Raw genomic sequence first — 24673 nt, 5'->3', positions numbered from 1 at the left:
CCATTTTCAATATTACCAGTTCTCTGAGCTTTCTGTTGTCCTTTAATACTTTTGCTGCTTTTCTGTATCCCTTAGTCCTCCCAACTGTCTTTTGAGAGCTTTGTCTTCTACAAACTTTTTTTGATGAGGGAAAACAAGCATTCTTCGCTCTTCAAGGTGACCTTTCTTTAGAAGGGTTTTTTACTTTGGGTTTTTCTCCAAAGCCTGCAACTGCTGATTTTGGGGGGGAAAACAGGAATAGTGTGTTTCTTGTATTGTCCTACCAAGTCTTCCTTTGATATGTGGGATGTGTTATCAGTGTTCTTATTGCTTAGGGTAGTGGGTGGTGTCTGTGCACACAGCTCACTACCTTTGCCATACCTTTTGTCTGCTGCTCTACAAAAGTGAAATATAAAACTCAGCAGTTCTGCCATAATAGTGCTTCTGTGACTGGCTCTTGTTTGGTTTAACAAATTACCTGTGTAATAGGAAGGCTTTAATTTATGGAAGAGAGGGGAAAAATACAGGTTAGATGAGAAATGAACATCTGCAGTTAAAATAGGTATAAATTCTTCCCCTTCTTTGATGCTTCCAGGTGCCCCTACCTTTGTGTTAGCGGTAGGGATTAGTAAAAGAGAACCCAGTTATACATGATGTTGCAGTTTTTTAGAATAGTAAAAAAAAAAAAAAGCATTAAAACACTGCTGATACTTTGTTACTCAGAAAGACCTTATTGTTGACTAAGGAAAAATACGGTGGCATTCCTTCAGTATCACATCTCTTCATATCAGTTTGTCTTGAACTGGAAGGGAGAAACAAAGACTGTTTCGCAGCTTCATCTGAAACTTCCAAAGCAATTGTATGATTAAGTTGCGATCAGTTTAAGACAACTTCATGTATTTTAAAATGAAAATTGATTTTTTTTTTTTAAACTGAAGTATTTCTCTCAAAACAAGCTTTATTTACTGAGAGTTTTTTAATTTATTCTTAAATGATCTGAAGCTAAAAGCTGTTTCAAGTATCCAGGAAGAACTGAAAAAAGTCAAATTATACCAGTGATTTTGATTTTTTTCTGCTTTGCATACTGTTGTAAATTTCCCAGTGGAAATTGTTCCTTTACAGATTCCTTTACAAGAAGTTTAAGCCTCTCTGAGAATAAACTCATCTTCTTCGCTTTTATTCATAGATTTCGGAAATAGAACACAAACTTCACCAGTACCTGCAAGCTAGAGCGTGAAAAGCACTGAATGATATGGATCACTGCTGTAAGCCCCAAAGCTTGCAAGGGAATTTCACGCTCCTATTTCAGTTGGAATAGTATATTCTGTTGAGAAATCTTGTTTAAGCCAGGATGTCATACCAATGTCCGGATGCAAATAAGTAATATTATACCTTTCAGTTGGATAGTTGCTATTGCACTGTGCAGATAGTTGCTGTCTGTGGATATTTTGGACTCTCACTTTAGAAAGCATACAAATCATATTTATTCTTTGTGTTGAAAGTCAAAGCCCTCCTTTAAGAAACTCATATTGCAAAGTGTATAGGCTGTTAGCTATTTCACTGTGAGCTCTGAAATGTTTCACATAAAGTGAGTTATAAAAGTATTGGAGAGGGTAAATGCAGGAGATGGAATTGCTTCTTTACCTGTGTATGTATTACAGTTGGTAAGGTGTAATTTTGCCTTTTTACTGTATATTAAAGGTGTCCAGGGCTTTTGATCAGTTGTCCTCTACTATGAACCTCTTTTTAAACTGAAATAAAAACTAATAAAGAGCCTTCAGTTTCAAAGCAGAATTAGTCCTGTACAATTTTTTTATCCACAATTTGTATTTTAAGGATATGAGTTTTTTCCTTTGACCATTCACTGTAGGTATAGAATTTGGAATTCTTAAAAAAACCTGCACTTCCAGTTTGAAAATTACCTACAATAAGTGCCTCCCTTTATATGTTTTTTGTTGAAAAGGGTGGTGATTCTAAAGGCTACATTTGTAAATGCTGTAAGATCTTACAATTAAATGAGTTATAGAAATGCAGTGTTGTAACTTGTAAAGCTCCCTTATGCTCTTTTTCCCTTCTTGTTTTGTTTTTGTTTTTTTCCAGGTATGCATTCCTCAACAGCCACAGAACTATTTGTTACTGGAGCTTTGCCAACCTCTGGAACATTTCCACCAACATCTGCTTTATCAGCATATCAGCATCCCAACACTTTCAGCAGTAGAAACTTTGCTACTACCCCTTCTCTTACTCTTCAAGATACTACTTTCAGTGCTACATCAAATGGTCTTTTAACTACCCATGATCCTTTATTACAGATTAAAACATCGCAAGGCACTGTTCCAACTGCTTTGACATTTGAGCGCCTAGGCAGTTCTGTTTTAAGTACCAGTATACCACCTCAGTCATCAACATATCGTTCTGCTCAAGAATCTGCACCCCATCTTCTGCAACCTCAATTTAGTTTGTTGCCTTCAACCCTTGGAGGAGCTCAGCAGGTTTCTCAGGCATATAGCACATCTGTCTTTACTGGTTCCACTGCTTCTATCGATAGAGCACTTCAGCGAGAATGTAGTGTTATTAAACACCATCAGCGGCCTTCAAGTACTCAGTCTGTTCAGGCTCAACTGACTGTTTCACAGCATTCCTTACACAGCTATTTAACGAGTACAAGTGGAGTTAATTTTCAGGATACATCTAGGCACTCAGCATTATCTTGCAGTCCAGTTGGAGATGTTACTCAGGTGAGCAATGGAGGACCACAGCAGAAGACTTCTCAAGTCACAGTGGAACTTGCTCAGTCGTACACATCTGCAATTCCATCACCTGGTTTTCCATCTGCTTCCACAGCAAAAGTGAAAAACTGTTCCACGAAGCAGCCTCCAAGGTCAACGAAGACCCCCAAACCTCAAAGTGTAGCTCCCACTGTGCAGACACAAAGCTATGCCAAAACTGCACAAAACCAGAGTTCTGTCATTACAGGCCAAGCACAGATCTATTCTACAGCACAGCTCCCAAGCCTCTTGTCGGTCAGCCAGTCCCAAAACTATGTTTCATCCCAGGCTCAGAATGTGCCACCTGTCAGTCACTCACAGGATTTCTCATCCAGCAAGGTTGAGAAGCTGCCCTCACTGTATAAAACGTTGACTTTTTCTGGGCAATCGCAGACTATTACTTCTGATAGTCAAACTCTGAGTTACTCCTCAGAGGAACAGGTATTGACTTCAGTTCCAAATGAGAACTACTCTGGGCAAACGAGGGAACTTTCTTCAGTCAGCCAATCTCAGAGCTACTCTTCTAGTCACTCTCAGGGTTTATCTCCAGTTAGCCAATCCCAAGTTAGTTTTTCATCTCAATCACAAGTTTTATCAGCTGTTAGTCCTTCAGAAAGCTATTCTTCAGGGCAGTCTTTAACATTAACATCACCTTCCCTTTCCTTTAATGCTTCTCCTCGGATACAAACTCTTCCAGCCTCAAGTCCTAATCAGAGCTATATTTCTTTACATTCTTCTCAGAACTCTCAGTCACAAGAATCCTCCTCTCCGCAGTCTCAGAAGTTTTTGCCATCTGTCCAGTCTCCTCCTTTTACTTCCCCAGCTCATTCACAGACACTGCAGAACAACAGGCCTTCCTCAGAAACAAAGTCATACGTTAAAAGGAAGTCTGACTCTAATTTGTATGCCTCATCAAAACAAGAGGAGGAATTATCAGTGCAGGATATGCAGGCATTGCAACAGCAAGCTACTCTTGAATCTTCCACTCAAAGGCTAACTGATGAGGAAATCAGTGCTCAGGATGCATCCTATAGGGTCTCAAAGGCAGATGACAGATACTCTCAAAGTGTAATCAGAAGTAACTCTCGTCTTGAAGATCAAGTTGTTGGACTTACTCTTCAAGGAACAAAAAAAGATGAAAGAATGGTCAATTCTGTGGAACAGCTTTCCCAACATATTGGCCATATCACTAGCCTAAGCCATGATATAAAAAAGACAGCTAATTTAATGCAAACAACACAAGTAACTGTAAGCGCTAAAGAACTAAACCAGCAACGTTCTCTTATGCATAAGGTACATGAAAGTAAAGCTCAAGAACAGCAAGGCCAAGTCATTAATACACCATCGCAGGTTCAACCTCATGCTTTAAGACATGGTCATCAGCTGTGTTTGCCCAGTGCACAGGTACTTCTGGAGTCAGCCTGTGACTTGCAGATTCTTCATCAGTCAATACTGCAGTCAGGTTTAGGACAAGCAAAGGCATCACCGCAAGTGCAAAGAATACAGAGTCCTCAACAGGTGACACATCCGTTCCTTCAGATGGATGGGCATATTATTCAAAGTAATGGGGGTCATTCTCAGCAACAGCTTCATACTCAGAATTCAGAAGTAATGAAAATGGACATTTCTGAGCCCTCAAAACCACTACAGCAGCATTTGACAACAAAAGATCATTTTACTCAGACAAATCAACATGATTCAAAAAATCAGTTTGTTTCTCTTAGTTCAATATGTTTCCCAGAATCTATACTTCTCAGTGATGAGAGGAATATATTATCCAACGTAGATGACATCTTAGCAGCAACAGCAGCAGCCTGTGGAGTGACACCATCTGATTTTGCCAAGTCAGCTTCCAATGAAGAAGAAATCCAGTCTGTTGAAAATAAGGAGGAGTCTAAACCACAGTTCCGATCAATGGAAGTAAGACATGTGTCTTCTGGTTTCAGTGCCTCACCTACTGTAGTTGGAAAGCCAGCAAGCATAAGTAATATTTCTCTGAACGGAGGCCAAATTACTATAAATCTTACACCAGTGTCAGCAATACAAACAAAACCTGTGAACCTTGATCAACAACACATTGAAACGCCTGATCAAAACATACCAACAAGAATGACCTCTCCCACCCTTGGCCCTGGTCAAGAAGAGCAAGAACAAGGGGCTGTTCCAGTTAAGAAACAATCTAGCATCAGTCACGAATCTGAAGAAGATAATGATGCTTCTGCTGATGGCACACTGAATGCAAGAGACACAGAATTTGTTTCAAGCGGTAAGAGCCTAAGTGAAGAAAGTGCTGCTTCAGAGAATGATTTTAATATGGGTGGTGATGAAGGTACAGTAGCAGGTAACCAGTCAAAGGGTCCATTGCAGCCACTATCTGTGCCCCAAAGTGGAGATGGAACCATTAGTAGAACTGAAGAAGAATGCCAAGATTTAACTCAAGGGAACCTTCAGAAGAAAAAAAGCAAAGGAAAAAGCCAAAACAAAAATGCTGCAGAAGATGACAGTGCAATTCAGAAACAGGTGAAAAGAAGTGGACAGTGTAAACGTCAAAATTCAAGAGGAAATGACTCATGTTTGACATACTCTTCTCCTGTTTCCGAAAGTTGTTATGATACTTACCAGCATCAGGAAAGAATGAGGCAAAAAATTAAAGAAGTTGAAGAAAAACAGCCTGAAGTCAAAACAGGATTTATTGCATCTTTTTTAGACTTTCTAAAGTCTGGGCCTAGGCAACAGTTTTCAGCTCCAGCTGTACGAATGCCAAACAGGACTAGGCGACCGGTTACCCAGATAATTCGCGCCCCTTGCCTACAGTCCTCTGCAAAGCCTCAGCCAGCAGCAGCAGCACCTGTTGCTGCTGAGGTTAGTGGAGAAAGTCCAACCAAAAAAGTTGATGAAGAACTTAAGAAAAATTTAGAAACGTTGCCTTCATTTTCTTCTGATGAAGATGATTCTGTGGGGGGTAACCACGATCTTCAGAAGAGCATCTCTACTGCATTGTCAGCCCTGGATGATACATCTGATAGAAAGAACAAAGCAGGTAAAACAGTTACAAGTGCATATGTTGAAGGAGATTTCTGTAGCTGATGGGAAAAAAATAAAGACTTATTTTAGCTATCTTCAGTTCAGGTAAAGGTTTTGACTGGTTTTGATCACAGCCATAATTAAGAGTTCTGTTCAAAAGGTGTGTTGACTGTGAACTAAACTAGTGTTTTCCACAATTAGAAAACATGTAGATGAACTTTTTCATGCTACTTAAGTAGGACTCTTATTTTAGCCCGGAATTGGAATAATGTCTGTTCTCTTCCTCTCTGGCTTAGAATGCTAAATATGATTTTCACCTGGAAACCTCGACAAACCATCATGTCAGAGGTTTTAAATCTATTTTTAAAAAATTCTAGCAAGAGAACATAGTAATAATTGCCATCAGCAGAGGTTAATTTCTTCTTAGGTAGAGTTAAATGTGCACTTTCTGTGATGATAGTGTTGCACAGAATATGTTTATGAAAACAATTTTGCACTTGGAAACTGAGCACTGGTTTGGCTAGTCTTGCCCAAGATGGGAGTCATTTGACTTTGATTTCAGCCATATTAATCAGCAGTGTTGTAGCTCTGTGTTGATACATTGCTAGCAAAAGAACAAAATTTGGGAAGGGTTGTTTTGGGCAGGGAGGGGCAGGCAGCAACCACTGATCACAGCAGTTAGTTTTCCACACACTTCTCAGTTTCACTTGTATTACATCTATGCTGTACGTTGGTGTTCGTAGCTTTTAACTGATGCTGCTTGGTTTTGAAGTATTTTCAATATACAGTATATTTTTGCCTAGATAGACCTTTTCAACGAAGTTTGTTTTCTCTGATAAGCAATTAAAGACTATCCAGACAATCACATAACTACTAATTCAAGAGAAATACCATTACCTTCCAAAATAATCACAGGGAGAAAATGAAACATTTCTGAAACTCTTCTTGGGACCTACAACCCATAGGCTGGTTCTTAACAAAATAGAATGAAGTAATTTTTTCTCTTTTTAGGTTAAAGGAAAGAGGGAGTTGTTTTCTTCTGTAGAGGTAACATGATTTACTGAAAAATACATAGCACAAATGAACTTAAATTGTGGTAGTCAGACCTAAAATAATGGAAGAAGATTGCAGAATACATGATATATTAAACAATCTTCATCTTAATTACTGTTCTGTTTTCTTCTGTGGATACTTCTATTAAATTATGTTAAGTTCACGCATTTTGGAAAGGCCATTACAGAAGATGAAGTTCCTCATGTGTCTTTCAGTTGCATATGTATTTTAAACATGTATTTTAAACAAGAAAGCAGTGACTTTTTTTTCCCAGAAAGCCAAAATGTGGACAGTGCTATGGTGTAGGCCTTTTGCTCCAGCTTGTTAATTTTACTAAGCCACGTTCTGTGTATAGCTTCCTAAGGAAATATTTCAAAGTTTTTTTGTTGGGTGGACATTTCCATTAGTGTTTTATTTGCAGTGATTTCTTTTACAATGTTATTGTATCTTCTTTATTACTCATAAGCATGTAATATTTATACCACCAATTTCTTGAATTCACCTTCCTGTTTTGTTGTATACAAGACTGTTTGTACATTATACCAGATGCTTATTAATGACTTCATTCTTACTTGCTGGTGTTTTGCAGATTTTCTAGTAATTCCCTCTTCTGTCTGTTTTTGCACATAAGTATGGAAAGACAAATACTAAAACATAGTCTTTTGTTGGTAGTAATAAGTAGCTTCTGTACATTTATCTGCTATTCTGAAGAATGTGTAAATGTACTTGGGGAACTAATAATTTTGTGTCTAACTAAAGCTGTTATAGTTTTCACTGAACAAAAATACAATATGTTTACAATAATGTGATATGATATATCCCAAAGAACATATTTCATAGCTTAGCAATTTTACTGAATTGATTTAATAAATCTTCACGTATCTGGTATATAGCTTTTGTATTGACACATTAATTTGATATTTAAATCATTTGTTTTGAATCACTTTTATTAAAATATGTCATGTTATCATTTTTCTATTTTTTCAAGTGAAAGTCAAGAATTAACAGTGATTGTAGCAAAACTGTAAAATGGTTATCTTAAGGTTGAAGCCAGTTTCCTAAGGATATTAGTAATTATGCTACAGCTAATATAACTTGATTTCTTTTAGATCAGCAAGTCAGTGTTAAAACTAATAAGTATAAAAGAGTATAAAGTAATATCTAAAAAGGATTCTAATTTTTTTCAGGTGGGAAAGAATAATAATTTTGAAAGGTGGGAGTTTCCTTTGGCTCTTTGGCATAGAGGAGGAGAAGAATGTTCTTTTCCTTCTTTGTTTTATATCATCAGTTCTCATTGCTCATCTCTGTTAATATTAAAAATTATTAGGATATTGCCAAAGTTTTAATCTGGAAGTTCCAGTTACATTATCACAAGATATAAACGATAAATGCCCAAAAGTCATACAGCAAATGTTTTCGTATTTCATGTGTATTTTTCTTTCCTTAATCCAATTTAAAAGGACTGTGCTTATCAGCAGATTGGAAACAAGGTTTAGTGTTGTAACCTTTACTGTTGTATTTGCTTATTCACACAAAGTACAACAGTATTTCCTGTTGATAATGTCTGTAACTATCAAATTGTTTTCTAAAGCATTCATCTTTGAATTTCTAGATGCTAACAGATGCAGCAGTTTAATACAGAGGTATACTAGCTACAATATTTTGGTTTCATTTAAGGCTTAGTTGTGACCAAGTTAATGCTGCTATTTTAACTCTTAGAACAGGTGTTTTTCCTAGAACAGTTGTTTTTTAATATGTATTGTAACAGAAAAGAAGAAAAATAAATCTAGTTCCCATTTTAAGTTGCTAATCCTTGATAATTTGTTTAACTAAAATTTGGATTTTTTTTCTTCAGAAGCTGAAAAAGTGGCAGTTGTTACTGCTGCCACCAGTGCCACTACTGCTGTAATAAAGCAGGAGTCTCCACAGATGACTGCTCCTGTAGTCAATGTGCAGGAGAAAATGAATCCAGCTGACCCCTTAAAAGTAGCTCAACAGGATGCTGTGACTTCAGACCAATTGGCAAAAATACAGGCAACTGTTGCAATAGAAGGATGTACTGATGAGGAGAATATGGACAGTGGAGGAGAGGGCATGTACAGAGAACGTGATGAATTTGTAGTGAAGATTGAAGATATAGAGACGCTAAAGGTAATCCGAATACTTGCTGTGAAGAAAAAAAAATCACAAAAAATCGTGCATATGCATTTAGCCTCAACAAACTACCAAAAGGGGAAAAGATGCAGATTAGTTTTCTGTTTCTATTCTAATACTCCTTGACTGCTGCCAAGGTGCCTTAGAGGTGTCTTTCTAGTGCAGGTTATGAATATGTTTTCTATGTACATGACCCATTTTATGCTACATACATAATGAAGTAAATCTATGTGCTGGTAACCTCTGTTAGAACTTGGAATTACCTTTTTTTAATATTAAAAAGCAAATTTTTCACAGGGTGTTGACTACCTTTTGTTTGTTTGTTTGTTTTGTTTGTTTTTAAGATAGTAGTAGGCTTTCAAGTGTAAGGTGTTGAGGAAATGACTTTTGGACTTTTGCAAAAGATCTTGGAATTGTCTTTTCTTCTTTTTTGGAAGAGGTTCTGCTTGCTATTCCAACAAGAAATGGCTTCCATAAGCAACCAGTACAGCACTTCACATGAGTTTTTGGGAATGTTCTTTGTTGTCTTTGATTTCTTGTTTTGGTTTGGTTTTGTGACTTCTCCATTTTAAATTATTCTGCATGTTTACCTGTCCTTTTGTTGCTATCATAGCCATCAATATTCTTACCATTAATTTCTAATAGTTTTGATTACTTGTCTATGTGTTCAACCTCTTGAGCTTAAGTTTTAAATCAATTCATGTAGCTTTGTCACATAAGACAAGTGTTACCAATTTTAAAATATTCCCTTGTCATTTATAAAACTGATAAAGGTATGTTATGAGATATTTTGAATTTTAAGCTTCTTTAAAAATTATTTCTTTAGTTATTTAAACAGTCATGAAAAAGGAACCAATACTTGATTATATGTTTTCCAAAAAGAGAGGTTTTTTTAATTAGTAGTTTGCGTGTAGGATTTATAGACAATTCTCATTAGAGCTAAGAATTACAAATTTGTTTTTAACATAGTTTATTTCTCAAACTACATGAAGAAGAAAATCAACTTGAACTCATTTTTTTTAGTTAAGTGGAACTGAAAATGTAAAATCTGGTTTACTAATTCATACTGAACTATCTCTTTTCACATTAGTGCAAACATCATGCTGTAATGTACCTGGGCTTCTGCTACAGGATCTCTAGTGACCTGCAAGCTTTTTGCTACTTGTTGTGATTCTTGCATTTTTGTTTTAAAAAATATTTCACAGAGCAAAAGAATAAAAAATTGGAAAATGTTGTATTGCTTTAAAAAATAAAGTTCTGTGGCTCAGTTGCATGGTACTTGAGTTAAGACATCATACCATAGGCAAAGCTGGTTGGCACAACTTCATCACTGTGAAAGTAAAATTTGTGGTTTGCATTATACTTATTGTAGTTCATGTCATACTGTCTTGATGCAAATGGCATGTAATGACTAAGGGTTTGGAATTTTGAATTACTTATTTCAATTTTATCCCTGGGTAACTTGCTCAAAAAAATATAATGCACAAACACACTTTTGGGAGAAAAATAAGCACTGTTTTTAGAAAATAATTTTATGTTCTTACAGGTTGCTCTGCAAACAGGAAAAGAGCCTCCAGCTATTTGGAAAGTACAGAAGGCTTTATTGCAAAAGTTTGTTCCTGAAGTGCGAGATGGACAGAGAGAATTTGCTGCTACTAACAGTGTGAGTCTTAAAAATTCCTTATGAAGCCTCATGGGAACTGATTTCCTTACTGGAAGTCTAGGAAATTAAATAAAATGTGATTCTGACATGCATTCTTAGCAAGCATCTTGGGGGGGGGGAGGTTTCTTGATTTCCTCCTACTCTAAAATTCTCTCTAAATATATTAATGGGCAGATTCTTTCCAGCATGGGTTCTTTGGTATCATTCAGGCTGTGTAAAGGAACAAGTTTTCACAACCAGAATAAAGTCAGTGGAAGCAGGCTTGTGAACCAGCTGCTTTCCACAATGGGAAGGATACAGATAGGATACAATTTCAACAGGCAGCTCTTTGCCAGGTGGATAATCCTTTTGGGATAACACATGGGGATGATTAAATAAAGGGAGAAAATGAAGCCCAGAGTACCTCTTGCCTTATTTTCTTACTTTAAATATTATGTGGAAATCCATTGGAGAATTTCTCTTAAATTATAAATGCTGTAGGATGGTTCATCTTTGTACGTAAACAAGTTGTTTTTAAACTGACTTTTTTTCTTTAGTATTTAAACTTTTAATTGTTAAACTGAATAATATTACTTAACAGAAACACTTGTGTATTAATTTTTTTTATTTTTTTTTTTTTAGTATCTTGGGTATTTCGGGGATGCAAAAACAAAATACAAACGAGTGTATGTGAAGTTCATTGAAAATGCAAACAAAAAGGAATATGTCAGAGTATGTTCAAAAAAACCACGAAGCAAACCTGTACAGTCAGCAAGGTATTTTATTTTGAATTGTTTTTCATTTTGCCCTATTGTTTTCATATTAAGAACACACCTATTCTAATAAACAAGTTTTATAACTCAGGATTATGTTAATTCAGCCTTAAGCTGTAAACTGAGAACTGTGTGTTTTGCTTTAAGAAATTAGATATAAATTACTGCTGTATCAAGACTTCCCTACCTTGAATCTGTGGATTGCAATAATCATTCATTTTAGAGGTGTTAGGGCTCTGCATGCTATTTCTTTCTGTCATCTTTTGCCCTGTTGCTCAACATAAGGATAGAAGCCTACAGGTGTAATGATTCTAGTTTTTTGCATGTTGTTTTCTCCTATCCAGTGGACTTTGCAAGTTAGGTATGTTTTTCTAGATTGCTTTAATGACCGTCCTGTCCCCGTATACTAGAAGTATCATGCTTTCTTCTCAATCCTGGAAAGTTGAATTTAAAAACAAAAGTTCAATTCTGAAGTTGGTTGTCACAAGGATGTTTTTCCTTCTTTTATATGTCCTTGCACACTGAGGGTATTTTACTTTTCTTATTGCACCTGCCCTACCCACCTCACCCCAAAAAGCCTTATCACTTTGAATCATCCCGTGTAACCTTTATCCATGCCTTAAGATCAGTAATTCCAGTAGTATCGCTTTTAAACCACCAAGGATAAATAAAACCCAAACAAATCTGTCACTCTGGAGAGCCATGTAAAGAATGCAGGGCAAACAGCGTGGTTTTGATTATTCCAGTAAATATACTACTGGTCCTGCAAAACGTTATGACCGTAAGTGTGTCTCACACATGTACTTTGGCCATCTCTGAGATTTCCTCTGTCACCTTCCTTCTGATAAGGTTTTCACTGTCATTCACTTGCTAAGGGTTTTGCTATTGCGTTTTGTGTTGACATTTGATTGTGCTTTTGGAAAAGATTGCAGATACTGTAATGTACAAACTCTGTCATGCTTTAATGCTTATCTTATTTTATCTTGTCACAATTTCACGATATCTGAAGATTTTCTCTCTCAATGGATTTTCAATAATTATAATTTAATGCAAATATGTTTTCTTTATCAGATGTTAGTAAACAGTAATGAAAAAAATTACAGTGCTCTTCATTCAAGAATAACTCGGTTTTTAAGTCTAGTTTGGTCTCAAAGAAAGCAATGCTGTCAGATAATAAATTTTATAACATCATGATCTACTTAAAACTAGCTAGGATTTTGATGCTCTTTTCTTTCTTGGGCTACAGAAAGCTGTTCCAGAACCTGTCCTCCAGTGCTCTGAAACAATCCTGTCTTTTAACAGACCATGATTGTGATTAGCTTGTATCCATGTGTTCTTTTCTCAGTACTGTTTTTTGGCTTTTATTTCTGTCTTTCTGTGGTGTTTTCACTGCATGATGTATTTCTGGAGAGCAGTCAGGTTCCACCTCTGTCATCGTTTCACTAAGATGGATTAATCAAGGTCTTCCAACTTCCTCGTCTAAGGCAGGCTTTCCATTCCTCTAATCATTCTAGTATCTATTGTCTCCATCCATTTTGGTTTGAAATCTTCATCTCAGACAGATGACTAAAATTGTTCTCAATGTTCCAGAAAATACTAACAATGTTTCTACTGTACATTTCACTGCTTTCCTATTTGAACTTTCCCATTTGTACAAAAAAAAACTTGCCTGGCACTTCCCAGAATTGTATTCCCTGCCATATTCTCAAAACTGTAGTGCATTATTAGTCCTAAAGTACTTAACTTTGCACTTATGATGTTAAGTTTCCTTTTTGTTTTCCTGTTGTGAGTGGTGGGAGGAGAAAGGAGAGGAGTTTTCTGGTTTCTTATTTGAGTCCTCAAGATCCTGCATTTCCTGCATTTTTACCTGAATGATACTCTCTCCCATCTTAGTATGGATACAATATCCCAAATTTACTTTGTCAGCGAATCTCATTGATTACTAGTATTTGTTCAAGTCTGTCAAGTCTGGGTTTTTTCATTAAGTAATCAATTTTAATATTAGCTCCAATCTCCTATAGCTCGTAAATTCTACTAATATTGGGCAATTTAAACCTTCTGTGCCTGTTTATCTAGTTATAAAATTAGAATAGTATTTAATCATAGATAGTTGAAAATCATTGTTAAGCATTATATCAAAAATATAGTAGTATAGTGTGTATGACCTAATTCCTAGTTACATGTGACAATGAAATAAGTATATATAACCCATGGGGAATATATTCTGGTTAAATAAGACTATAGCTATTTTATTAATGCCAAAACTTGTGTGGTAATTATTTTCATAAAGATCGTCTTCATAATATTGCAGGACTATTCATTGCAAACCTAGTAGCAGCAACAACAAAACCCCTGATCCACCAACACCAAAACCAACAGCAACAAAAGTCTCTTCTGTGAAACCCAAAGCTAAACAGCCAAAGGTAAAGGCTGAACCACCACCAAAGAAAAGGAAAAAGTGGAAAGAAGAATTTTCATCTTCCCAGTCTGATTCTTCACCTGAGGCCCAGAGTGATGAGGATGGTGAGCGAGATAGAATTGTTAGCATCTAGGCCCATTTGAACTTCACTGAAAATATTATTATAAAAATACGTTGCTTGATCTTGCAAATTTTTCTTTACTACCCTCAGAAAAAAAAGTTAAAATCTGACAGTGCCACGCAGAATTGTTTTCATAAAACTTTTTACTTGTTTTTTGTGTATGAGCAAATGTGTGCAACTGAAGTTATCTCAAATGTAGTTTATCAGTGAGATAAATATATTTTTACTACTTGCTTTCTAAGATGGGTACAATTGTAGGAGGAGGAGCTGATTTGATTTTTCGAATACATCTCAAGAATCAGATTCTCTGTTAATTTTCTATTGCAACTCCATGTCATGTCTAAAATAACATTCCTGCAATGCTTGTCTGCATGCAGATATGGGCAGAATTCAGATGTTACTGTTGTTTTTTCAAAACCCAAGGAGAAAAAGCAGTTGAATTTTTGGCTGCTTCATTGCTTGTCTAAATGCCAGCTGTTCAAATGCAGCCTGCTGAGCAGATTTGCTGTTATGACATTCATGGTGTCTTTGGAACGTTGAGGTACGATGTTTGCAGTAGTTTTCCGGAACAGAAAGGAATTTTTGAAGTGTACAATGTTTACAGAGGTTACCTGTGGTAGCAGATATACAGTGTGTTTTGCTTTTTTTTTTTGTTGTTGTTTATTTCCTGTATGCTTGAAGTTAAGGTGCATCGTATCCATGCTTTGTATTGCTGCATTCCCAAAGCACGTTGGCCTCGGTGGCTTTAACTGCAGATAAGCTAGGGTTGGTGTACTGGAACAGTGCCCCTGCTGAGGGCAGCACCTTTAAAATAGTATTTTTCAAGCAAACTTACCAAAATAACCATTAATATGTACAACTGTCTATATTTAAAGTTTCAAGTAACCTGGTGATGATAGTCGTCCATAGAAATGTGGATATCTGAGAAAGTTTAACAGCCTTGCTAGCTAAATTACTGCAAAATACTGGTATTGTACACAGAGCCTATAAAAAGCTCCAGAATGCTTACAAGTACTGATGGCTACTCCATGTGCATGTTTAAATTTGCTGTCTATAAAAAAATAAAAGCTTCGTCAGAATAAGTACAAATATGCCTACATTGCTTTGCTGGTAAAATTTGTTTTATGTGTTTTTTTGGAGTTGGACAATTAGGTGGGATTGACTTCAATGGTATGCAGGCTCCTAAGTGACAGTAGTGCTTTTGAATGTTTTTCTGTTGGATGACTTCAAGTTTTGCGGTTTTAGAAGGTACTTGCATTGACATGAAACCTGCATTTAGGGCACTTTGCTTGTCTGAAGTTACTCATTATCCCTTTTCTCTAGACTTTCATCTACAATAATAGAAAAATGTTTACATTCCCTAAAATATTATAATCTAAATGCTGATAGTTATGAGTAATTGTATGTGTTTCTACAAAAAAATTGTACCGTTTGTACCAGATTTGGCATTTGTACCTGGTTTTGGCGTGCAAGTAGTTAAGAGTATGATTTCTGATTGTATTGAGTTTTAATCTCTTGAGATACCAGTAGGGGTCACTTTTGTGTTTGAGACAAACCTTGAGTTTTGAAAAACACAAGTATTTGCAGGCTCTTGTAGGAAAAAAATCATTATATTCCGATTAATTTTCAGAGCTTGTACCTCCAGCTCCCCTTGTTACTCGCTTTTTGAACACAAGAGCTATGAAAGAGACTTTTAAGAGCTACATGGAGTTGCTTGTTAGCATTGCCTTGGATCCAGACACAATGCAAGCTTTGGAAAAGAGCAATGGTACAGTATGGTTAACATTTGTATGTTTTTATTAAATTTTAAGGTTACTAATCAGTAAAGTGAATGTATTTTAAAAAAAAACCAAAAACAAAAACAAAAAGCCACCAAACTTTTAGCTTCATACCAGATCTGAAGAACGCTTTACGCAAATTACTTATGTGTGTGCATAAATATATATATGCACTATCTCTTTGCATAATCGAAGTAATTTGGAAATACTGTTTTGTCTGCTTTGTTACATTAGGCTTGTGCTGTGGATGTCAAAACTGAGCTCTTTGTTCCTGCTGTTACTATCTTTTAAAATCTTAGCAAATATTTATTTCAGATTACAGTGTTTCAAGTGTGTGTTTACTTTCTGATTAAGAAATACCCTTATAACTATAAGTAGTTCTGGTTTTTGCTACTGTTAAAAATTCTGCTTTTCAAACTCTGAAACCTTAAAATTCTGATCAGAGACAATTATATTCCGTTTTTTCTTTGAGGAGAAAATGTTTGGACTTACTGTAGTGGACTCCAGGATACAAGTCAAAACTGTTCTATTTCTCAAGATTTAGCAAAACACTCATGCATAAAGATGAAGGTCCCAAAAGAACAATCATTTCACATATTATTTAGTTGCAGGCTGTTGTTTTGTACTACATTCTGTTTGCCTGTATTAAAAAAAACTATTTTCTAGACTCTGTTTTCCTGGTTTGCTCTGGTTGTGCATCAATGCACACTTACCTCAAGGTTTCATACCTGTGCATTATGTCAGTAGTCCCACTAAAAGCAAAGAAATTGACTTTATAAATAAAAGACTCCATACCAAGCTGTAAATTTTCATTCACGGCCACATGCCTATGTTTAAATGCATATTGTGCAATTTACAGTGGTTTATCAGATAACTTTTATCAGTAAGCACTTTCCTCAATTTCTTTTGTTATAAATGCCAGCAGAGTCATCTCTCATTATATGGAATAGCAAATGTCAAAAACACATACTTGTCTTCATAAAACTGCCAGCTGTATTGCACAGAAGAGGATTATCTAGGAAATGGTTTAAAATTGTCTATAAGATTTATGCTCTGTAGTGCTCTATCTTAATTTTTTTTTTTCAACAAAGAAAAGGCAGAGAAGGAGCGAGATTGCAGTCAGCAATTAAACTGCATAATATCTAGACCAGTTTAGCAGGGTGATCCAAAAAAAGAGATTTTTTCCTTTCACATTTGAAAATAGTTTATGTGCAAATCACATTATTTTTTACGTCCGTGTTTTATGTTAATGGGTTGAAGTATAGATTGAATAGGAATCTCATTACTCTGTGTCTCTTCATAATCAACTGCTACGGGGTTTTTATGTGTCTTTTAGATGAGCTACTTTTGCCTCACATGAGAAAAATTGATGGTATGCTGAATGACAATAGGAAAAGGCTGCTTTCCAAATTACGCTTGGATCATACTTTCAAGGTATTCTCTTTTAAATTCTAAGATTTTTAAAGTAATGTTATAAGTCAGTCATTGAATGCGTACCATGCAGGCACAACTTAAAACCCAGAAGGCAAATTTGTAACAGAAGTGAATATGGATTTGAAAGAGATGCTATAAATTCAGTGCTTGTGTGTGGCATTTGGAGAACATTTTGTGATGGAGGAGTTTATACTGCAAAGGTAAAGCTTTAGTTTTACTCCCCATGCTTTCTGGTTCATTCTCAAGCTTTTTTTTTTTTTTTTTTTCTTTTAAGCTTCTCGAGTTTGCCAAAAGAAAATCTGTTTCCTGTCCTTCTAGAACTTCTGGTTAAGTGATTGTATTGCATAAAAATCTTAATAAACTTTTACATGAAATAGCTATGCTGTGAAGCAGATGTCTGAACTTCTTTGAAGTAGAGAACATGATCAGAGTAGTTTAAAACCAGGATAGAGGGACTTGAGAACAACTCATTTGTGCACTCTTTTATCTATCTTCAGCATGGATGGTTGGGAAAAGTGTGGATAACAAGCCCATATTACAGCAGCTTTGACACAGTAATAAAAACCAGGTCTGGATGTGGACAGGGAAGAGAGCAGCCGTACCATCTCAGTAGAGAGAAGGTAAACAGGAGGATAATCACTGTGGTTCCTACTGTTCCCACCCACCCTCCAAGCAGCAATGCAGATTTCGAAAGTGCAGTAAAGCGAATTAGGGGTATTTTCAGTCATGTCTGAGAACTAGTTGTCGATGTCTATAATCAGACTGATAATTCCTGTAACAGTTACAAGAACAGTAACGCAGACCCGTCTATAAACACCATCAGACAAAACTTGCTCTTTTGCCTGTCTTTCTCCTGTCCCCTTATGTCCACAATACAGAGACACTTGGAGAGTTAGTTGTCTCTCTGTACTGCTCTGTGCTTCTTTTTGAGAGCTAGGTGAGGAGGGAGGTAATAGCAGACTTGACAGTTCTGCTTTTTCATCATGAAATCTTTAAAAGATCTTTTTTTTTTCCACAGCTCATTCCTGGTAAGTCTTGTGGGACGCTAAGTGACCTTGTTTCAGGGATGAGAACATCATCGACTAGTGAAACAGCTTTAATTCACACGATTCTTGAACTTTTTATTGTTCGTTATGCTGTTTTCCCAACAGCTGTACAATTTGTACCTGCTTGAACAGAATTTCTTGTGGCTTCCTCCTTACAGTAGGAAGGCATGGGGAGGACTGTGTATTTTGAAACCATGCACAGACCCTCGGAGAGGTAGCATGTATTAACCCTCCTTTCGTGGCAAGAGTTTTGCATTAGTAGTTACTTATATAGCTGCTTCTTTTAGGCTGGCTATGCAAAGAAGATAGGCCACATTAAGTTAAGATAAGAATTTGTAGAATTCTGGTTACATTCACAGTACACACGAAGTGAGAGGTGGCTTATTTTGGGTTTTTCCTGAGTTTAAGGGAAAAAAGCCAATATATTCTTCTGTAATCTAACATTAATTACAGCTGCTTACTCATTTGGAGTTCATAACTAATATAATAGGTTTGCTGTGTGTTCACTTAGAAGCAGATTATGTATCATATCTCTAAAGTTAGCTTAAGCTTGTATTTCATCATATGATCTGCAAGAAGTTAACGGAGTTACGGATGTAAGGAAGGGATCTGCTTGTGATGTAAACTGCGAGATAAAAAGCCTTTTATGTTTGCCTTCTGATATGATGGTACAAACTTGTCCCATCCTTGGGTCAATATTTTGGACAAAAATGAAACACCTATTTGTCATCATAAGTGTTTGTGTTGGTTAGGAAAATGTGTTTGATACTCTCTAAGATTCAGGTTAATCTGATGATTAATACAAGAAAGTCTGCTTCTGTTCCAGCTTTGATCAAATGACTAGTTCAGATATTAGAGTTGAATGAAGCGCTGAAGCAAGCAATAGGTGAAAAATACCATTACTGTTCATGAGTATCATTCAGTTTGAGTATTTTTACTATTCTGCATTGAAAAGCCTGGATGAATTTTAACATTTTTCCACCCACTGGATACAATTATTACTACACTATTAATATTACAGTATTACAAACCAAATCAGACACTGAAGTTAGCAGTCAGTGTTTGGTAGTTTTGCCTGTAACATTCTTTATAGTTCTAACAGTTTATTGTGTCCTTTGGGTTATAGTTTTTTATAAACAAAATTAGAAAATACTACTGTTGCTTTAGCTGAAGCTCAGTAAATGAAGCATCGTAGCGGAATTGTGTAAATTTAATTTGGAAATAATTATCACCATTTTATGTCTTCTGCTCTCAAAGATGCAGAGATCTCTAGTATTTTTTCCATCATTCTAATTCAAATTTGTCTGTTTTAAGTCAGTGGTCTGGTCGTGTAAACTGTTCTGGTTAATAGGAATTCTCCAGAGGAAGGCAATAGGAATTCTCCAGAGGAAGGCAGAAGTGGCCAAAGTCCCTTGACACTCAAAGTCAGCCTTCAGGAAGGCTATTACAGTGGATAGAAAAAATAAATAATTTAAACCTGTTGTTGTTCCAGTTTGAAAGCATTGCAATGAATATTGTATATGAACAGGTTAGCTAGTCGAGGTTACTGCTACCGCTATGCAACTACCTCTGTGCAGTAGATTTTATAGCTTTTTACTAAGACAGGTTTTTTTATAAAGCAAAAAACGGCTGAGGTATATGAAGTGCTAAGAAAATATAGGCAGGGGAGGTTGTTGAATTCTAGTACTGCTTGTTAAAAGAAAATACAAAAATTTAGTCAACTACATATTTTAACCCAATAGCCCAAATTAGGTCCTTAAGCTGCAGCATTGGTACATTTTTCTGTATGCCTGATTTTTTCCCTCATACTGGCATATAATACAAAGATATATATGTTCATTTAACTTGAAATACATTTTTCAGGACCAGGTTATATAGCATAACAGAACTATTTCAGAGCAGCTGCAAACATAATGCTGTGTTTGTACGGTGAAGTTGTATTCAAAATTACTCATGCAAATAATGTAGAACTGAAGCTTGTAGAAGTCCCGTGAGTTCACTCCCATGAGTGAATATGTGCTTTTTTGAACCAGCCATCTGTTTCACTGTGCATAAGCTTTTCTACCTTACAGATATGATAAGATGCAATTAATTTGTATTTTACAAAAGCTGGGGCAAAACCTGTGAAGATACTTAGGCATCCAATCCCTCCTGCAATTGGCAGACTTCCCATGCCTGACTAGGCAATTAAGTACTCAGGCATCTCCAAATAACTTGGCCTTAGAGATTCTTGAGTAGAAATGGAATGGAAAGCATTTTAAAAGGTAAAAATTGCCTAGTGGAGCCTTTTTTTGCTCTTTGTAAAGAAGGAATCACAGCTGATAATCTGAGATACAATAAAAGGATCTTCTCTTCTTGAAAAATTATAGTAGTCAAGAACAGGTGGTCATGCTTTTCAAACTGTATATGCTTGCTTGATCTGATGAAGACCTTTTATCAGGTCTTTGTGGAAGAATAAATTGTTTTATAATAGGCTGCAATCTAACTTTTCAAAGAAAAATGGCCAATTTATCAGCAGTCTGGGTGGCTGGCCATTCTTGAGTTTTTCATAATCCTTTTTCTTTATATGCTCTGTTTAAAGAATGCTTTGGAAAACTTTCCTGAACTGACAGTGGTCACTCGGGATTCTAAGACAAAAAGTGGAGGAACATCTGTGTCCAAGATCAAAATGAATGGTAAAGCTTACAACAAGAAAACACTGAGGGCTTCTAAATCAACCACTAAATTAGCACAGGTGGGTGTTCAGAGGGTTTATTGCTGCCACCATCTGACTTCTAATATGATAACCACATTTATATAAAATACTGCTTCATGTATTAGTTTTTTTGCTAGATTTATCAAAATACAAAATCTTTGAGTGAGTTGCTTTTTCTGTAACAAGAGAATGTTAAAAACCAACATTTAAAGCAGTATATTAAACCATTGTTTTAACTCATCTGTGAAACATCGTTATATTCCAGTAGGGAGACAAAATACTATAAATAATTTCATAATTATTCCCCTATTTAGGTTCGATGTTTAGACCCAAATGCTCTTATCCTGTGTATTTATACAGGAAGCCTTCTGTAGTAACTACTCAAGATTGCAGGAAGATGAATTAGTAGTATGCTGCTTCCCTTATGCAGGCAGCAGTCGGTAGGTGTAGTTGGATGGGAAGGAAGAGCTGAGCTCTGCTGTTGCTGTGCTTCTCACCTGTTGTAGCGCGCCGAACAGCAGAGCCCTGCTAGAGCCCATTCTGCTTCTGTCACCACAGACCCTGTTTCTGCATAGCAGTCAGCTCCTGGACTGTTGCTGAAGCAGGAACATTTTGCCTTCAACATTGCATTTGTGGTAAAATTACTGTGTAGCTTGTAATGATAACAGTTCCTTAAACTTGCTGCAAAATCTCTAAAGTAAATGATACAATGTCTTCTAGATCAAAAATGAAAAAATAGTACTGTAAAAACTGGGACTAGATAATGCTTTTTAAAAATTTAGTTCTTTATTGTTCCTTTCCTCATTTCCAATGACAGAATGAAGGTGTGTATCTTAAAAAAAAAAAAAAAAAAAGTTTTAAAAAGTAACATGGTAAAGCTTGAGATGTACACATTGTTTATTTCCATAGTATTCCTAGGGAACACTATAAGTAGATTTTGCTAGGTACTGGCTCACATAGGCTTACCTCCCAGCAGTAGATAGTGGCTAGACAAATGACCTGTAAATACAGGCCACATCCGTATTTCTTGCCAAAGTAACGTAAGTGTTAGGTAAGTATAGATCAGCTCTTCCGAAGCACGAACTACATGCTTTTTTGCAATGATACATGTCAGTCTGGTAGAAAAATAGTTAAGCTTTGGTAATTCTTGCAGTATTTCTTGAAAAAGGGGTCTCTTACCCGTTTTAGACTTGAGTGCATTCAGGAGGATTGAAAGCATTCTTAAACTTAGTTTTGACAAAATAACTTGGTAGGAAAAGTGGAGATAGGAGATAATTGTGATGTAATATAAATTACAGTACCAAAATATGCCAAAGCAATTATTTGAATGAAGTACTCCATTTCTGAATTGTTGAAAACAGATTTCTTTACAGAAGAAAATGTCTATCATATCTCTGTCTTGGAAAATAACATGAATTTACCTAAAACAACTGTTCTTTTTGCAGGAGTTTACGGTAGATCCAGAAAAAATACAGTTGTATTCTTTGTATCACTCACTCCATCATTACAAATATCACATATATCTAACATGTAAAGAAGAGGTAAGTATTGTTCTCTTTGAGATGCTTTTACATTCATTGAGGGAATTTGAGGGAATTGAGTCCAACTAGAGGGACTGTTCTCTTCTTCTTGGTAAATGAGTATGGATTGTGGCTTCCTATTTTAATTAACCCATTATGGCAAAGAGGGCATGCTGAGCACATATGTTGCCCCTAATGGGCACTGATGCCCAGAACATTCAGAGATGAGGCTTACAAGATTTGTGTGAAATCAGTTTCCGTCAGGATAGGTAAGCATTCTTCACTGTTATCCAAAATAAATGAAACAAATTTTATCAGTGTGTGTAACTCCTCAGATCTAGAAGGTACTTTTTGTCTTAGAATGCCCACTCCTTTATTTTTTTTTTCCTGTAAATCCTTGGTGGAAATATTCCAGGTAGCAGAAATATGAGAATTGAGCTCTGGCTCAGTTGTCAAGAAATGCATTTTTGGGGGCATTTTCCTTTGTTTTTAAAGCTTAAAGGTTTTCTTCAAAAAAAGTTTCGTATTTAACTGCAGAATATTATAAAAACAAAAATTGTGAAATGCTGTCAGCCTAACATCTATATGTGTATGCATCTCTCTGTCTCTCTCTCCCTCTCCCCCCCTCCCCCGCCCCCGCTTTTTTTTAAATAGATTTCTTCTGTTCAGAAGAAGAGTGCAGATCTAGGACAGGAAGAAATTGTGCAGTTGTGCATGAAAAATATAAAATGGGTGGAGGATCTTTTTGAAAAGTTTGGTGAACTTTTGAATCGTGTCCAGCAGAAATGCTCATAACAAAAATGTATCCCAAATATCACATTTTTCTACAGCACTAACCTGATGGAACAGAAAGCTCAGAGAGAGGCTCTGATTTCTTTTACAATGCCAGACTGCGTTCTTGTTCGTAGCCATTTTTATTTCTCTTTATGGAACTTTGTGCCTTGGCTCTTGCTAAGGAAAAGAGATGCTGCCAAGCATTTGGAGATGGAACTAAATGTAAACCTAACCACATTTTTAACCTGAAGAATTATTTTCTATTTTGTAAACTATTGGATAACTTAGTTTTATTTTCAGAAACGTTTTTGACAAGTGATAAACCATGCACTACATATACTTTTTTCTTTATTGCTAAAAAGATAACAACACTTAAAATACTACAGATTTTTTCATCCCGACTAAGCAACAGAAAAGTCAGCATTGGGGTGAACTAATTTTTACATGTCTGGCCACCAAATTTAGAGTTTTGTACATTTTGTGAACAGAGCCGGAGTGACACCAGTTTCTGCATAAGTATATTGCCATCATAAAATCCAGAAATGTCATTATGCTTTATGGACTCCTTTTACTATTGTCATGTTCAGGAGACTGAACATGGAGTTGGTGCAATCCTATGACTGCTTTTTGTGTCAAATTATATTGTAATGAAAGACAATGACCTTAACTATTTTCCCTGTTTTGAAGAAAAAAAATATTTTCCTTTATACTGTGTTTTTTTTTCTTTTGGAAAAAAAATTTCAATTGTACATTTTATCTCACTAATAGTTGTATTTTTCACAGAGAAAATATTGTGGTTAAAATTGTTTCATGTATCTTTGTAATACACTTTCCATTGTTTTCAGTAAATCCTATTCATTTATATGTTGATTTCATATTGTAAACTATATATCTCGAGGTAACCCTTTTGTTTATACAGGTTTGCTTCAGTGTTAACCAGAATAATGCATACTAGACTAGTTTTGCTTTAAGTGTAGTTGTGTTAGACACTGCAGTTATATTCTGATACGTGAAAATAAATTTTTTACTAAACTAGCACTTGATTAACTGAGAGTTTAAATGAAGAGCTACTACACTATCTTCGTCAACAAAGATTGATGATTGAATAGACTATATGCAGTGTTAAACACAGCTTACATAATCGTTTGTAGAACTGGCAGTTGCAGAGCTGTTCTCTTTTTGGTGCCTTTCAAGTCTTCAGACATCTTTGTAGCTTTTTTTTCCCCTCCAGTTTGTTAACAGTTGGTAGTGCCACTAGTCACACTCAGACAATGAATGTAATGGGCTCTAATCAGGAAAACGTTTTCTTTAAATTTGCCAACAGAATGCCTTACTGAGTCATTCAGAATGGATACGTACTCTACTGGCGTCCTAAAAAAATAGTCATGTTGGTCTTTTTTCAGATAATGTAGAAAAAAAATTCATTCCCTTATCCTTTCACTGCCACTTAGTGCCTTAATTTCAGCCAAGAAAGCAGGGTTCACTATTCATTG

The 24673-nt window shown here is 35.9% G+C and overlaps 1 protein-coding gene across 8 annotated transcripts in view; it reads left to right on the top strand.

Annotated features, from left to right (window-relative positions):
- Positions 1–24215, top strand: part of QSER1 (glutamine and serine rich 1) — a 44720-nt gene extending 20505 nt beyond the window's left edge. For 5 of the 8 annotated variants that reach the window (XM_041129395.1, XM_041129392.1, XM_041129398.1 and 2 more), the window contains 11 exons: positions 2080–5787; positions 8680–8975; positions 10525–10641; positions 11263–11396; positions 13705–13916; positions 15564–15701; positions 17048–17145; positions 17643–17765; positions 20773–20925; positions 22332–22427; positions 23061–24215. In XM_041129395.1, coding sequence (XP_040985329.1) covers positions 2080–5787; positions 8680–8975; positions 10525–10641; positions 11263–11396; positions 13705–13916; positions 15564–15701; positions 17048–17145; positions 17643–17765; positions 20773–20925; positions 22332–22427; positions 23061–23201 — 5216 coding nt within the window. In that variant the 3' untranslated portion in view covers positions 23202–24215. Of the gene's footprint in view, positions 1–2079; positions 5788–8679; positions 8976–10524; positions 10642–11262; positions 11397–13704; positions 13917–15563; positions 15702–17047; positions 17146–17419; positions 17588–17642; positions 17766–20772; positions 20926–22331; positions 22428–23060 lie in introns of those variants that run through there. The other 3 variants (XM_041129393.1, XM_030039509.2, XM_041129399.1) reach the window with 3 other exon arrangements.
- The last annotated feature ends 458 nt before the right edge of the window (positions 24216–24673 follow it).

This window comes from Aquila chrysaetos, chromosome 16, assembly GCF_900496995.4.
Source record: "Aquila chrysaetos chrysaetos chromosome 16, bAquChr1.4, whole genome shotgun sequence".
NCBI lineage: Eukaryota > Metazoa > Chordata > Aves > Accipitriformes > Accipitridae > Aquila > Aquila chrysaetos.
The sequence above is the reverse complement of the archived record's forward strand: the minus strand, read 5'-3'. Positions and strand labels throughout refer to the sequence as shown.